Raw genomic sequence first — 15,563 nt, 5'->3', positions numbered from 1 at the left:
GGGGACGGGGCAAGTAAGTCATCTCCCGATAGAGAGGAGTAACATACTACTGCCTCTGGGGTGAAGAGCGTTCTGTGGGCCTGTATAAATAAGTTCTTTGTGGATTGAGGAGTTTCCCCTATCAGTTTTCTCGAGTCGGCCCGACCTGCAAAATGGGATGGTGTTCCTGGACGTCCTTAAAATATTTACCATAATAACGGTTGATCATTTTTATCCTCACTAGGCTTGCATCTGCAGGTAAAATCAAAAACATTTGGTAACGACATGGTGACTCCCACTGATTTCTACTGTCCAGATGGACCATCTGGTCTTTCTGATGTAAGGGTCCATTGCAATAATCAATCTTCATCACGTTCCACACGTCTAAGGCGCCTGGTCCGGTGCACTGGACGACATCTCCTCAGCATGGGTGGTGGATAATCTCTGATCATTCCTGGTCGCATCCATACTTAGTGGCTTTCCCCATCAGGATGTTGTACGTGATCAGAAAGGTGAGGAGATAGGCGATCCCCCACATGTCCCTCCTCTTAGTTCAAGTATCTGCAATAAGATTAACATGAGAACAACAGCAAGATTCAAAAACCCAACTGGACAGGGTCCACTCCTTTTGTTGGGATTCCAGGATTCTCTCCTCCACTTCCCCCCTTTTGATTGGTGCGGTCAATCTATTTACAATGGTGCAGTTGGACCCAAGCTGAGTGCCCAGTAAATTTTACCGCTGTAGGAGTGGGAAGTAAAACCTGGAAGGGGCCATCCCAACGAGGTTGGAGACCTTTGCCAGTCCAGTTCTTGATTCCTGAAGAAGGGCTTATGCCCGAAACGTCGATTCTCCTGTTCCCTGGATGCTGCCTGACCTGCTGCGCTTTTCCAGCAACACATTTCCAGCAGTTCTTGACGAGCACCAATGAACCAGGCTCTACCCGTGACGAGGCTGAAAGTGAGGGAACATCGCTGTAGGCCGCACGCTCCTGGGAGTGAAAGGCACGCATAACACTAGTTAGAGGAAGAACATAACCAATTATTGTTTCGGTCATTTGGTGGAAGTGGACTCAGAAGGGAGTCGAATCGTTCCCAGAGTGTGGAGGCGGTGACCAGAGAGACTCTCAGCTGGAGACAGTCGTGTCTTGCCCGCAGATATGGATTGCATCTGAAATAAGGCTACAGGGATTAGCATAACCAGGAGAGGCCAGACTCTGCCATTAATTTGGCAAGTTTAGTCTTGAGTTTGGTTAAAACATTCAACAATGCCAGCCGCCTGAGGATGATAAGCACCATGCAGTTGCCGACAAATACAAAGCTGGGAACAGAGTTCTCCGTTAATATTACCTACAAAGTGTGGTCCATTGACCGAGCTAATGCACGCAGGTATACTGAAGCAGGGAATTATTTCCTTAAACAAAATCTTCACCACAGTCTCAGCAGTAGCGTTAGGAGGAGGGTAGGCTTCAATCCACTTACAAAAGACATCAGCAATAAGCAAAACATATTTATAGCAACTCAACTCATTTCTCCAACTCAATGAAGTCCAGTTGAAGTGTCTCCAAGGGACCCTCCAGCAAGGGAGTTCTCGTAGAGATACTTGAACTAAGAGGTGGCGGATCGCCTACCCACGGACCTGCTTGATCACGTACAACATCCTGATCGGGAAAGCCACTGACTGAGTATCGATGCGATCTGGAATGATCTGAGATTATCCTGATGTCATCTGGTGCACCAGACCAGACGCTTTCAACGTGGAGTCGCTTGAACGATGGCGTGAGCTGCCAGAGGAAGTGGTGGGTGCTGTTACGATGACAAGTTAAAAGGCTCCTGGACGGGCATCTGAATATGAAGGGTTCAGATGGGTCAGGGCCAAGTGATGGCAAATGCAACTGGAGTCATAGAGATGTACAGCACAGAAACAGACCCTTCGGTCCAACCCGTCCTTGCTGACAAGATAGCCAACCCAATTTAGTCCCAGCTGCCAGCACCCGGCCCATATAGAGGCCAAGTGATGGCAAACGTGACTAGATTAATTTCGGATATCTGGGCAGGTTGGGCCAAAGGGTCTGTTTCCGTGCTGTATGATTCTAATTGTCTTCAGTGAAAGCAGAAGTGTGGTTGTGAAGGCTGGACTTTCAGAGTATGTTTTGCCCTGACTGCGAGCAGAAGAGTTTGACTGAAGTGTGTCGGTGTTAATGCCTTGACATCTCATTTTGCTCCCACCTTCCCGGGGTCGATAACCATTTTGTGTCTGGTCCTTCCTCAAGAAGCTGCGTTGCAGGTTTACCCTGAATTGACACTTTTTTTTTGCTTCCCAAAATCAGACCTGCTCACTCTCAGCAGGATCCCAGTGTTGTGAAAGATATTAACTTTCAGGTGGAGGTATCCAAAATTCAGAGAGATGTCAGTCTTGATGTTTTTGCTTTTTCTGCCCCTGTAAGATCCTGAATCAGCACCTTCGGGGAATTAGTTAGAGCGGAGTGAGAACAGAGGGGGAGAGAGAGTGGGATGGTGCTTTCAATTTTGTGCAACAACAAAAGAATATTCCACAGAAAGTAGAATTACTTGTTCTGAATTTCTACCCTGCACTGATAGTGATGACTTTTGTAATCTCCTTTTGCAGAGTAGTTGAAAATCTGAAGAGGGAAGTTTCAGAATCAACGGATGAAGGGCTTATGCCCGAAACATTGACTCTCCTGCTCCTCAGATGCTGCCTGACCTGCTGTGCTTTTCCAGCGCCACATTTTTTGACTGACTCTCCAGCGTCTGCAGTCCTCACTTTGATGTCCATGTCTGACAGTCACACAATCAATCGGGACCGCAACGATTTTTGACTGTGATTTCTGTGAGAGGGATCAACGCTTTTTGGTTCCTGTTTGAGGACGTTTTCAGCATCAGTGGGACTGGACGAGAGCCCCCACTGTTGCAGCGCACTGTGTGTGGAGCCTGAAACAGTTATACTGCCTGGGAAGGGGATTTCACGGCAGGGAGGAGCTCTACACGTGTTTGTGTGCAGCTGAAGCTGTGGCCATGGAGAAACCTGAGGAATCCCGCCCTGTAGAAGAACCATGGAAGTGTGGCGACTGTGGAAAAGGTTTCCGTGTCCCGTCTGCCCTGGAGACTCATCGGCGCAGTCACACCGGGAAGAGGCCATTCCCCTGCACCGACTGCGGGAAGGCCTTCAGACATTCCTCCCACTTGTTGGCCCACCAGCAGAAACACACGGGGGCGAGGCCCTTCAGCTGCCCAGAGTGCGGGAAGGCCTTCAGCACATCCTCCCACCTGCTGACCCACCAGCGGGTCCACACAGGGGAGAGGCCCTTCAGCTGCCAAGAGTGCGGGAAGGCCTTTTCCCAGGCCTCCACCCTGCTGACCCACCAGCGCGTCCACACGGGGGAGAGGCCCTTCAGCTGCCCAGAATGCGGGAAGGCCTTTACCCAGGCCTCCACCCTGCTGAGGCACCAGCGTGTCCACACGGGGGAAAGGCCCTTCACCTGCCGAGAGTGTGGGAAGGCCTTCAGCAATTCCTCCACCCTGCTGAGGCACCGGCGGGTCCACACGGGGGAGAGGCCGTTCACCTGTTCTCAGTGTGGGAAGGGCTTCACCTGCTCCTCCCACCTGCTGACCCACCAGCAGGTCCATACGGAGGAGAGGCCCTTCATTTGCGCTCAGTGCGGGAAGGGCTTCAGGTATTCCTCCCACCTGCTGAGGCACCAGCGTGTCCACACAGGGGAGAGGCCATTCAGCTGCCCCGAGTGCGGGAAGGCCTTCAGCAATTCCTCTACCCTGTTGGCCCACCAGCATGTCCATACGGTGGAGAGGCCGTTCAGCTGCTCTCAGTGCGGGAAGGGCTTCACCTGCTCCTCCAACCTGCGGAGCCACCAGCGGGTCCACACGGGGGAGAGGCCCTTCAGATGCCCAGAGTGTGGGAAGGCCTTCAGCAATTCCTCCCACCTGCTGACCCACCGGCGGGTCCACACGGGGGAAAGGCCCTTCAGCTGCCCCAAGTGTGGGAAGGCCTTCAGCGATTCCTCCTCCCTGCGGAGGCACCAGCGTGTCCACACGGGGGAGAGGCCATTCACCTGCTCTCAGTGCGGGATGGCCTTCAGCGATTCCTCCCACCTGCTGACCCACCGGCGGGTCCACACGGGGGAGAGGCCCTTCAGCTGCCCCGAGTGTGGGAAGGCCTTCAGCAATTCCTCCTCCCTGCTGACCCACCAGCATGTCCACACGGGGGAGAGACCGTTCACCTGCTCTCAGTGCGGGAAGGGCTTCACCTGCTCCTCTGCCCTGCTGAGGCACCAGCGGGTCCACACAGGGGAGAGGCCCTTCAGCTGCCCCGAGTGTGGGAAGGCCTTTACACAGGCCTCCACCATGCTGAGGCACCAGCGTGTCCACATGGAGGAGAGGCAGTTCAGTTGCTCTCAGTGCAGGAAGGGCTTCACCTGCTCCTCCCACCTGCTGACCCACCAGCGGGTCCACATGGGGGAGAGGCCCTTCACCTGCTCTCAGTGCGGGAAGGGCTTCAGGAATTCCTCCCATCTGCTGACCCACTGGCGGGTCCACACGGGGGAGAGGCCCTTCAGCTGCCCCGAGTGCAGGAAGGTCTTCAGGTATTCGTCCCACCTGCTGACTCACCAGCGGGTCCACACGGGAGAGAGGCCCTTCAGCTGCCCCAAGTGTGGAAAGGGCTTCAGCACATCTTCCACCCTGCTGAGGCATCAATGGATCCACACCGGGCAGAGGCCGTTCACCTGCTCTCAGTGCGGGAAGGGCTTCACCTACTCCTCCCACCTGCGGAAGCACCAGCGAGTTCACGTGCCATCACAGGGGGATTGAAGGAGTGACGGCCGAGTGCCATTATCGATTGGACTATCAACCCGGTTCTGGGGACTCCTGGGTTCGAATCCCCCCACGACAGATGGCAGAATTGGTATTCGGTCAGAAATATGGAGTTCGGAATCTAACGATGAGACCGTTTCAGGGAGGGGGTGGTGTGGGGGAGAAAGCCCCCATCTGATTCACTCTCACCCTTGTTAGGGAAGGGAACTGCCATTGTGGGAAAGGATTCACTCTGTCGTTCCAGCTGCATCCTTTACCCGGTCTGCCCTACACGTGACTCCATACCCACAGCAGTCTGGTTGACACTACACTGCCCCTTCCTGGCAAATGAGCGGGGAGAAACTTACTTGGAGACAGGATATGGGTTGAAATTGCTGAGTGAGGCAATACTTCCTCCGGGTTACGGCTGTACCAAGGATTCAATTACAAAGGGACAACTTGGTGCTGGCCAATAGTAAAGACAGTGAGGGGGGTGGTGTGTGCACTTTGACCTTGAGGTGCGCAAAAAGCAACTGCTTTTTCTCTGCCTTTTTGCTGGGGGGATCTGAAGCTGTAACAAAGTTTGGTTGCAATAAAGGTTACCTGAACTTACCACCGGGCTCAGACTCTCATTGAAAGCTTTGAGCTCCAAGAGGTTTTTGTTTTAAAGCTGTTCATTTATTTCAGCCTCCTGCACTAAGTTTAGAACATAGAACAAAAACATAGAACAATACAGCGCACAACAGGCCCTTTGGCCCTCGATGTTACGCGACCTGTGAACTATTCTCAGCTCGTTCCCTGATACTATCCCAAAATCAACCATGCGCTTATCTAAGGATTGTTTAAATCTCCCTAATGTGGCTGAGTTGACTACCTTAGCAGGTAGGGAATTCCACACCCTTACCACACTCTGCATAAAGGACTTGCCTCTGACATCTGTCTTAAATCTATCACCCCTCAATTTCTAGTTATGCCCCCTCGTACAAGCTGATGTCACCATCCTAGGAAAGATTCTTTCACTGTCTACCCTATCTAATCCTCTGATCACCTTATATGTCTCTATCAAATCCCCTCTTAGCCTTCTTCTTTGCAATGAGAACGGACCCAAGTCTCTCAGCCTTTCCTCATAAGACCCTCCCTCCAGACTAGGCAACAACCTGGTAAATCTCTTCTGCACCATTTCCAATGCTTCCCACATCCTTTCTGAAATATGGGGACCAGAACTATACACAATATTCCAAGTGTGGCCGCACTGGCGTTTTGTATAGTTGCAGCGTGATATTGCGGTTCCCCGGAACTCAATCCCTCTACGAACGAAACCTAACACACTGTATGCCTTCTTCACAGCACTATCCACCTGAGTGGCAACTTTCAGGGATCTATGCACATGGACTCCAAGATCACTGCCTTCCTGTTATTCTTCCCAAAGTGAATCACCTCACATTTAGCTGCATTGAACTCCATTTGCCACCTCTCAGCCCAATTCTGCTAATCCATCCACCTATGCCTGCACCTAAGTAATTTTAAAAATGACAAACCGCAGTAGTCCAAAAACAGATCCTTGTGGCACACCACTAGTAACCGGACTCCAGGCTGAATATTTTCCATAAACCACCACTCGCTGCCTTCTTTCAGAATGCCAGTTTCTAATCCAAACTGCTAAATCACCCTCAATCCCATGCCTCTGCATTTTCTCCAACAGCCTACCATGTGGAACCTTTACTGAGGTCCATGTACACCACGTCAACTGCCCTATCCTCATCTACATGCTTGGTCACCTTCTCAAAAAACTCAATAAGGTTTGTGAGACACGATCTGCCCTTGATGAAACCATGTTGACTATCTGAAATCAAATTGTTGCTTGCTAGATGATTATAAATCCTATCTCTAATATTCCTTTCCAAAAGCTTTCCTTCAACAGAAGTAAGGCTCACTAAACCTGTAGACAATGACGACTCAAATATTAAAACCAAAGGCTCTGCTATCTCCTCCCTCGCTTCCCAGAGAATCCTTGGATAAATCCCATCGGGCCCAGGGCACTTGTCTACTTGCACTCCTTCTAGAATTGATAACACCTGTGTGCAACTAACCTTGATCCTTTTGAGTCTAATATCTCGTACCTCATTCTTCTCCTCTACAATATTCTCCTTTTCCTGAGTGAAGACCGATGAGAGATATTCATTAACACCTCTCCAATCTCCACAGGGCCCACACTCAACTTCCCACTTCTATCTTTGACTGGCCCTATTCCTACCCTAATCATCCTTTTATTCCTCACATACCTATAGAAAGCTTTAGGTTCTCCTTTTATTCTATTTGGTAACGACTGCTCATGTCCTCTCTTTGCTCTTAACTCTCTCTTTAAATCCTTCCTAGCTAATCTGTAACTCTCCATCACCTCATCTGAACCATCTTGCTTCATCAACACATAAGCCTCCTTCTTCTTTGTAACAAGAGATGCAATTTCTGTTGTAAACCCTGGTCCCCTTACTTTATCACTTCCTCCCTGCCTGACAGGGACATACCTATCAAGGACACACTATATCTGTTCCTTAAACCAGCTCCACATTTCAATTGTTCCCATCCCCTGCATTTTGCTACCCTATTCTATGCATCCTAAGTCTTGCATAATTGCATTATAATTGCCCTTGCCCTATCGATAACTCTTGACCTGTGGCATGTTTCTATCCCTTTACATCGCTAAATGAAACCTAACTGAATTATGGTCACTCTCTCCAAAGTGCTCACCTTCCACCAAATCAAACACCTGGCCTGGTTCGTTACCAAGCACCAGATCCAGTGTGACCTCCCTTCTTGTCGGCCCTTCGACATACTGTGTCAGAAAGCCCTCCTGCACACACTGGACAAAAACTGATCCATACGACGTACTAGAATGAAAGCATTTCCAGTCAATGTTGGGGAAGTTAAAGTCCCCCATAATGACCAGCCTGTTCCTTTCACTCCTACCCAGAATAATTTTGCTAATCCCCTCTTCCATCTCCCTGGAACTCTGCGGAGGCCTATAAAAAAACTGCAAGCAGTGTGACCTCTCCTCTCCTGTTTCTAACCTCAGCCCACATTACCTCAGTAGAAGAGTCCTCATCAAAAGTTCTGTCAGCCACCGTTATACTATCCTTGACTAACAAGGCCACGCCTTTCCCTCTTTTACCGCCCTTGGCTGTTCTTAATGAAAGATCAAAACCCTGGAACCTGCAACATCCATTCCTCACCCTGTTCTCTCCATGTCTCCGAAATGGCCACAACATCCAAATCCCAGGTACCTATCCGTGCTGCAAGCTCACCGACTTTATTGCGGATACTCTGGCGTTGAAGTAGACACACTTCAAATCACTTCACTGTCTGCCAGCACATTCCTGTGACCCTGAAATCCTGTCCCTGTCCTTCCTACTCTCATCCTCCTGTGCATTGCAGCTACACCCCCCGGTTCCCATCCCCCTGCTGAGCTAGTTTAAACCCACCCGAATAGCACCAGCAAATTTCCCACCCAGGATATTAGTACCCCTCTGGTTCAAGTGAAGACTGTCCTGTTTGTACAAGTCCCACCTTCCCCAATTATCCAAAAACCTGAAACCCTCCCTCCTGCACCATCCTTGCAGCCAGGTGTTCAGCTGATATATCTCCCTATTCCTTGCCTTGCTATCACGTGGCACGGGTAACAAACCAGAGATAACCACTCTGTTTGTTCTAGCCCTCAGCTTCCACCCTGCTCCCTGAAATCCTGCCTTACATCCCTATCCCTCTTTCTGTGGGAGATTAGAAATGTTGTTTTTGTGGATGGGTGATGGGATGTAGTAGGGGGAAGGGAAGCGGAATTCTTGTAGCATGTAGCAAACATAAGGCTACGACTTTAATGAATATAGAGGGTCTTTTAAAGAAAATAGTTTTAAGCTAGGAAATAACTTTAAAGTGTTGTAGTGGACCACAAGAAGAAGCAGCAGGGATATTTCACAATAAAGCTGAAGTAAAGTGATTCCGCAATAAAGTGATTCCGCAACTTGTAAACTGAATAAGAAAGCGAACAGGCTCTGTTTTGGCACACATTTCTGCTTGATTGCAGAAGCGTCCAGTACTTAGAAGACTGTAATAAATTGTTCTTGTTTCCAAGGCTTTGTCTCAGGCTGATTGATTTGTGAGTGAGTTCTGTTTCTCACAATTGGGGGCCTCGTTCCGGGGTCCAAGACTCAGACCGCTCGACACTCTTGGGATGACCGGGGAGGTGCACCTCGCCGATTTCGGTGATCTTTGACTCCCTTGCTTGTCGTTCGCGGTTTGGGCGAGTACGATCCGGACTGGGAGACCCTGGAAACAAGGCGGGCAGACGCGGCGGGTTAGGTCGGGCAGCTCTTGTGCACAGGAACCAGGTAGGGAAAGGTCTTCAGGATATATCCGGGCGTCCGGGGGCAGCGGTATTTGCTGTAAGAATTGCTGCGGGACGGGGCGCACCGAAATGACCAGGTAACTCTGTGCACAGACCAAGGTCAGAAGAGAGACCTTTTATGTCTTGCCTTGGTGGTCGGGACATATAAAAGTATGGGGAATAGGCGATATATAAAATTAAGCATATGTCAATGGAAAACAGCCCATGTCAGAAGGGCTAGTAGTTGAAGGGCTACTGAGGATGCCCTTCATAACTAACTTATGACCAGACGTCCAGATGAATATTCAAAAGCTCGAGGAGTCGTTGCGGAAAGCTCAAAGTGTCTGTGAGACACGGTGTCTGTGTGTGTGTGTGTGTGAGAGAGAGAGAAAGAGCTGTACAGCAACTAGAAAGTTTAACCCGTTGTGATTTGGTTTGAATGCACATTTGTTTGTTGGTGATTGAGTGTTTCTGCTTTGTTCCCTGGAGCTTGAGATCCGGCACTGTTTTGAATCTGATTTCTACTATGGAAATTTTAACATGATTTCTTTTAAGGTTAAGGATTTTACAGATTATGAAATAAAGTGTTAACTCCTGTTCTTTTTACAGGTCATAACTGCCTTACTATCAGTTTCTAACTAATCTCTTTTATCCTTACATAAAAGTGATTTATGGATAACAGTTGAAGTCTTAAAAAGCATATAGTTAGTCAGATTAATTGGACGAGTAATGTGTCTAGTCAGGACCCTGAAGGGGGTGTGGAAGAAGGTGACACCGGACCTCATTAAGATTAATTAAATTAGCAACAATGGGAGGCACGGGGAGTTGCCTGGGTAACGATCGATCTGTAAATAACGTTAAAGGGGAATATATTTCACCCGACAGTCCTTTGGGGAGAATGTTGGGAAACTGGGAACACAACTCCCCGATGCGGGGGAAAGATAAGGCTACAATGGTAAACTATTGTTGTTTTGTCTGGACTAGATAAAGTATTAAGGCGCCTGCTATTTTTTTGCCCAAATATGGGTCCGATGAGGATTGGCTGTGTCAAGATCTTAATATATATGTCAATCGGAAAGAAGCGTACAGTCAAAAAGAGTCCGATTATGCGGTTTGTTGGATAGGGAGCGCGGGAGTAAAATTATGTCCCATGAATAGGGAGGAATCAGGGAAAGAACAGAAAAAGAATGAACAAGGGAAGCCACAATAGGATCCCTTAACGTGTTTGCCGCCCCCATATACTACTCCCCGGAACGAGCCTACAGCTCCCGAAGTAGAACCGAGTCCAGACACAGAAATGGGAACGGATTCTGAACTAAAAGATGCAGAACCTGGGGGGGGGGGGCAGAGTCACTCGAGCCACCACACGTAAAGGAGGGGCAGAGATAATGGAAAATGGAAAATTATGTCCCTTATGAGAGGTTCCGATTGGGGAAGGTACAATCGGATATGTAAGTGCTCCCTTAACTAGCAGTGAAGTTAGGGTCTTTACAAAGGAAATGAAAAGTTTAATAGAGGATCCGGTTGGACTAGCCGAACAATTAGAGCAATTCCTAGGGCCTAATTTATATACCTGGGGAGAACTGATGGCAATTTTAGGAACATTATTTTCAGGGGAAGAACGAGGTATGATTAGGAGAGCAGCTTTATAGCAATGGGAAAAGAGGCACCCAGTTGGGGAAGAAGGGGCCCCAGCAGAACAGAAATTCCCAAATGTTGACCCTCATTTGGAAAATAATGACAGAGAAGATAGGGAGTCAATGCGGGATCTATGAGAAATGGGAATATTAGGAATTAAAGAGGCGGCACCAAGATCATAAACCTTTGTTAAGGCCTTTGAAGTACGACAAGAGAAGGATGGAACCACTTCTGCATTTCTTAAAAGTCTCAAGGAGGCCACAAGGAAGTGTTTGGGAATGGATCCCGATAATCAGATAGCACAGGGACTCTTAAAGGTCCAGTTTGTAACGAAATCATGGCCGGACATACAAAAGAATTTACAGAAATTAGATGGATGGAGTGAAAGACAGATGGAAGAGCTGTTACGTGAGGCACAGAAAGTGTATGTGAAAAGGGAAGACGAGAAGCAGAAACAGAAAGCCAAAATGATGGTGGAGGCAGTAGAAGAAATAACAAAAAGGAGACTGGGGTCAAGGGATAACAGGAAGGGTAGGGGAGGACACAAAAGACAAGGGTCAGATACCTGGGAAAGGAGGCAACAAACCAGAGATAATCACTCTGTTTGTTCTAGCCCTCAGCTTCCACCCTAGCTCCCTGAAATCCAGCCTTGCATCCCTATTCCTCATTTTTTTGTGGTTAGCACTGCTGCCTCACAGCACCAGAGCCCCAGGTTCAATTCCCTCCCCCTCCCCGCGCCGCGTCTGCGTGGATTTCCTCCCACAGTCCAAAGACGTGCGGGTTAGGGTGAATTGGCCAAGCTAAATTGCTCCGTAGTGTTAGGTGACGGGGAATGGGGCTGGGTGTTTTGCTCTTCGGCAGGTCGGTGTGGACTTGTTGGCCCGAAGGGCCTGTTTCCACACTGGAGGGAATCTGATCTAAAGTTCTGGAATTTATATATTGATGAACTGAAACCTGCAACCCATTCTAAAAGATGAAGAACTCAGCAGCGGTCCAGGTTTATTCCAAATATTGCATCGGTTGCATGACACTCTGATGTTTTGCTATTAATTCTGTGTCTTATGATCCTGCAGCACAGCTACCCACAGAAGGAGCAGCGCTGCAGAAGCTCGTGCTTCCAAATACACCTGGGTGGGCGGGGTTTACCAGGAGGGGCGGGGATTAGTCTGGGGGCGGGGTTTACGGTCTGCGTTCGGAAGGGGCGGGGCTTACGCGTCGCCTTGGACGAGGAGGGGGCGGGACCAGGACCAGGGGGCGTGGCCATCCCGAAGCCGGTAGTGTGCCCGAAGCCTGTTTCCTCCGCTGGAGCTTCGGCTGCAGTAAGTAAGGTAAAGTAAAGCTTTATCAATATTTCCTTTTACAGAGTTTGTATTTAATAACCAGTAATGGCTACTCAATATCATCATAAAGTCCCAAAATGCAATTCATTTCAATCCATAGCAGATAAGCACTAAGAGTTAATTTTCTACGGGATTCAACAGCCTCAGCACTAAAATGGTCTCACAAGGGAACGGCTGTGAATGTTATCACTTGGTGTCCTGTTCACACAGATTCACTGATGCTGAGGCAAACGTTCTTAATTGCCTCACAGCATCCTGTTATCACTTGGTGAGGCCAGGTGTCCCTATCTTTAAGTTCTCTCCTCTTTCTGAGCCTTCCGGCCTGTTTATTTTCTAGTGCAGTAAATGTATTCAATAATTCAGCATTACATTTTCGTCTGAATGTTTAAAGGCAAGTTTTAAGACTATAGACTTTCTCACCCAGGTGCCCACACCCTCATTCCTCCCTTTGATTGCACCGAGATCACTGAAAGAGAAGGCTAATCCAAACGAATGCCCTTCAAGGTGGTCCAGCCATCAACATCCTGCAGAGCGGCACCACCATCTTTGCAGCTCATCTGTCATATTTATCATCGCCTTCGACACGTGTGGGTGAGCCATCAGATCGCGAAAGCAGCATCTTCTGGGGCAAATCTATATCACTAAGGGACCTCATAAGCCTAGCAATTAAACACCTAACAATACCAATACCGACAAACAGACATAGCTAAATTGATAAGCCAATTGTACCATCAGCGCGATCTGCAGTTTTCCCAACTGGTCCCTTCAGTCATTCTGGATCTCTGCTTGTATCTTAGTTAATATTGCCAGTGAGGTCGGGAATGGCCATAGTGCATTTATCTTGGACAATGGTGCAGACCTCACCCTCCCGGGCGAGTATATAGTCTAAGGCATACCGATTCTGCACAGAGTAAAGACACAGGTCTGATAATCCCAGTTCAGTCTGTTCCAGAGCCTTTTTTAGATTAGATTAGATTACAGTGTGGAAACAGGCCCTTCGGCCCAACAAGTCCACACCGACCCGCCGAAGCGAAACCCACCCATACCCCTACATTTACCCCTTACCTAACACTACGGGCAATTTAGTATGGACCAATTCACCTGACCCTGCACATCTTTGGACTGTGGGAGGAAACCGGAGCACCCGGAGGAAACCCACGCAGACACGGGGAGAACGTGCAAACTCCACACAGTCAGTCCCCTGTGGCAGGAATTGAACCCACGTCTCAGGCGCTGTGAGGCAGCAGTGCTAACCACTGTGCCGCCGTGCCGCCCACAAGCCTCTTTAGTCTTATTTCCTCGAATGGTCAGGCCGCAAAAGAGGGAATTGCGGTTCTTTTAACTTGTCACTCCTGCTGATCCTTCCAACCTCAGGGTACTCTGGATTCCCCAGCCTATCGGGTGTCCTGTATTGTCATGCAGTCCCTTGGGATCTTTCCAATTGGAGCAAGGTTGGCTGAGACCGACCGCTGCATCCTCCTCAGATGGAGGTTCCATCGACTTGTCCACTGGCCAGGACAAGCTACTGTTGTGGGAACAAGGGCTCCGATGGTGACCTTATGAGGGACATCTTGCCATCCAGGACAAGGAAATTGGTAGCTTTCCCTTTACCTTAAGAAATAATAGTCTGGTTTGGTGTATATTAGGGAGAGTTTGTCAAAATACGTTACTGAAATGTTACAGCAGGGGGTCTGGTCAGATCTACAGGAGTAAAGGGGCGACGTTTTAGATTAGATTAGATTAGATTACTTACAGTGTGGAAACAGTGATGAATAGATTGGAATCAGAGACAGGGGACAGGCAAGTAAGTCATCTCCCGATAGAGAGGAATAACATACTACTGCCTCTGGGGTGAATAGCGTTCTGTGGGCCTGTGTAAATAAGTTGTTTGTGGATGGAGGAGTTTCCCCTATCAGTCCACACCGCCCCGCCGAAGCGCAACCCACCCATACCCCTACACAACTACCCCCTACCTAACACTATGGGCAATTTACCATGGCCAATTCACCTGACCTGCACATCTTTGGATTGTGGGAGGAAACCGGAGCACCCGGAGGAAACCCATGCAGACACGGGGAGAATGTGCAAACTCCACACAGTCAGTCGCCTGAGGCGGGAATTGAACCCGCGTCTCTGGCGCTGTGAGGCAGCAGTGCTAACCACTGTGCCGCCCACGGTGACACAGAGGAGTTGCTTGAGCACTGTAAAAATGGGCCAAGGGATTCGAGCACTCGCACTGTATGGGAGACAATGGTCCTCAGAATGCTGTTCCCATTGGGCTCTCCCTTAGCTCTATTGTACATGGTCTTGGTGACAGTATCAGATTCTGAAAAGAGAAAAGGTCCATGTGCCGCATAAGGTCTGCTGTACCCCAGCCAGTGTTACACCAGCTGTTTGTATACACAGACCCGAGGTATTGGAAAGTGATATTTCTCTTCGCGGGATCGACAGTAGGAAGTCTGATGAATAGATTGGAATCGGGGACTGGGGACGGGGCAAGTAAGTCATCTCCCGATAGAGAGGAGTAACATACTACTGCCTCTGGGGTGAAGAGCGTTCTGTGGGCCTGTATAAATAAGTTGTTTGTGGATTGAGGAGTTTCTCCTATCAGGCTTCCCTTTTCTCGAGTTGGCCCGTCCTGCAAAAAGGGATGATGTTCCTGGGCATATTTACCATAATAACAGGGTTGATCATTTTTATCTTCACTAGGCTTGCGACTGCAGGTAAAATAAAAAAAAACATGGTAACGACATGATAACTCTCACTGATTTCTACTGTCCAGATGGACCACCTGGTCTTTCTGATGTAAGAGTCCATTGCAATAATCAATCTTCATCACGTTCCACACGTCAAAGGCGTCTGGTCCGGTGCACTGGACGACATCTCCTCAGCATGGGTGGTGGATAATCTCTGATCATTCCTGGTCGCATCCATAGTTAGTGGCTTTCCCCATCAGGATGTTGTACGTGGTCAGAAAGGTGAGGAGATAAGTGATTCCCCACATGTCCCTCCTCTTAGTTCAAGTATCTGTAATAAGATTAACATTAGAACAACAGCAAGATTCAAAAACCCAACTGGACAGGGTCCACTCCTTTTGTTGAGATTCCAGGATTCTCTCCTCCTCTTCCCCCCCCTTTTGATTGGTGCGGTCAATCAATTTACAACGGTGCAGTTGGACCCAAGCTGAGCGCCCAGCGACTGGGACCGCCGTAGGGGTGGGAAGTAAAACCTGGAAGGGGCCATCCCAACGAGGTTGGAGACCTTTGCCAGTACAGTTCTTGACGAGCACCAACGAACCAGGCTCTACCCGTGACGAGGCTGAAAGGGACGGAACATCGCTGTATGCCGCACGCTCCTGGGAGTGAAAGGCACGCATAACATTGGTTAGAGCAAGAACATAACCA

General features: G+C 49.0%; 1 protein-coding gene across 2 annotated transcripts in view; it reads left to right on the top strand.

Moving 5' to 3' along the window:
• Nucleotides 1-15,563, top strand: part of LOC148144204 (uncharacterized) — a 443,218-nt gene that overhangs the window by 1,811 nt on the left and 425,844 nt on the right. Inside the window, exon 2 of one of the 2 annotated variants that reach the window (XM_087974603.1) lies at nt 2,606-5,409. The exons of the other annotated variant lie outside the window; for it this stretch is intronic. Within the exon in view, the coding sequence (XP_087830729.1) occupies nt 3,013-4,821 (1,809 nt within the window). The 5' untranslated portion in view covers nt 2,606-3,012 and the 3' untranslated portion in view covers nt 4,822-5,409. Of the gene's footprint in view, nt 1-2,605; nt 5,410-15,563 lie in introns of those variants that run through there. 2 annotated transcript variants of the gene reach the window in all.

The sequence above is a fragment of the Chiloscyllium plagiosum genome, unplaced genomic scaffold, assembly GCF_037043375.1.
Source record: "Chiloscyllium plagiosum isolate Xiang-an unplaced genomic scaffold, Cpla_swu_hap1 HiC_scaffold_27, whole genome shotgun sequence".
Lineage (NCBI taxonomy): Eukaryota > Metazoa > Chordata > Chondrichthyes > Orectolobiformes > Hemiscylliidae > Chiloscyllium > Chiloscyllium plagiosum.
Note: the sequence above shows the minus strand (reverse complement) of the source record. Positions and strands in the feature narration are given on the sequence as shown.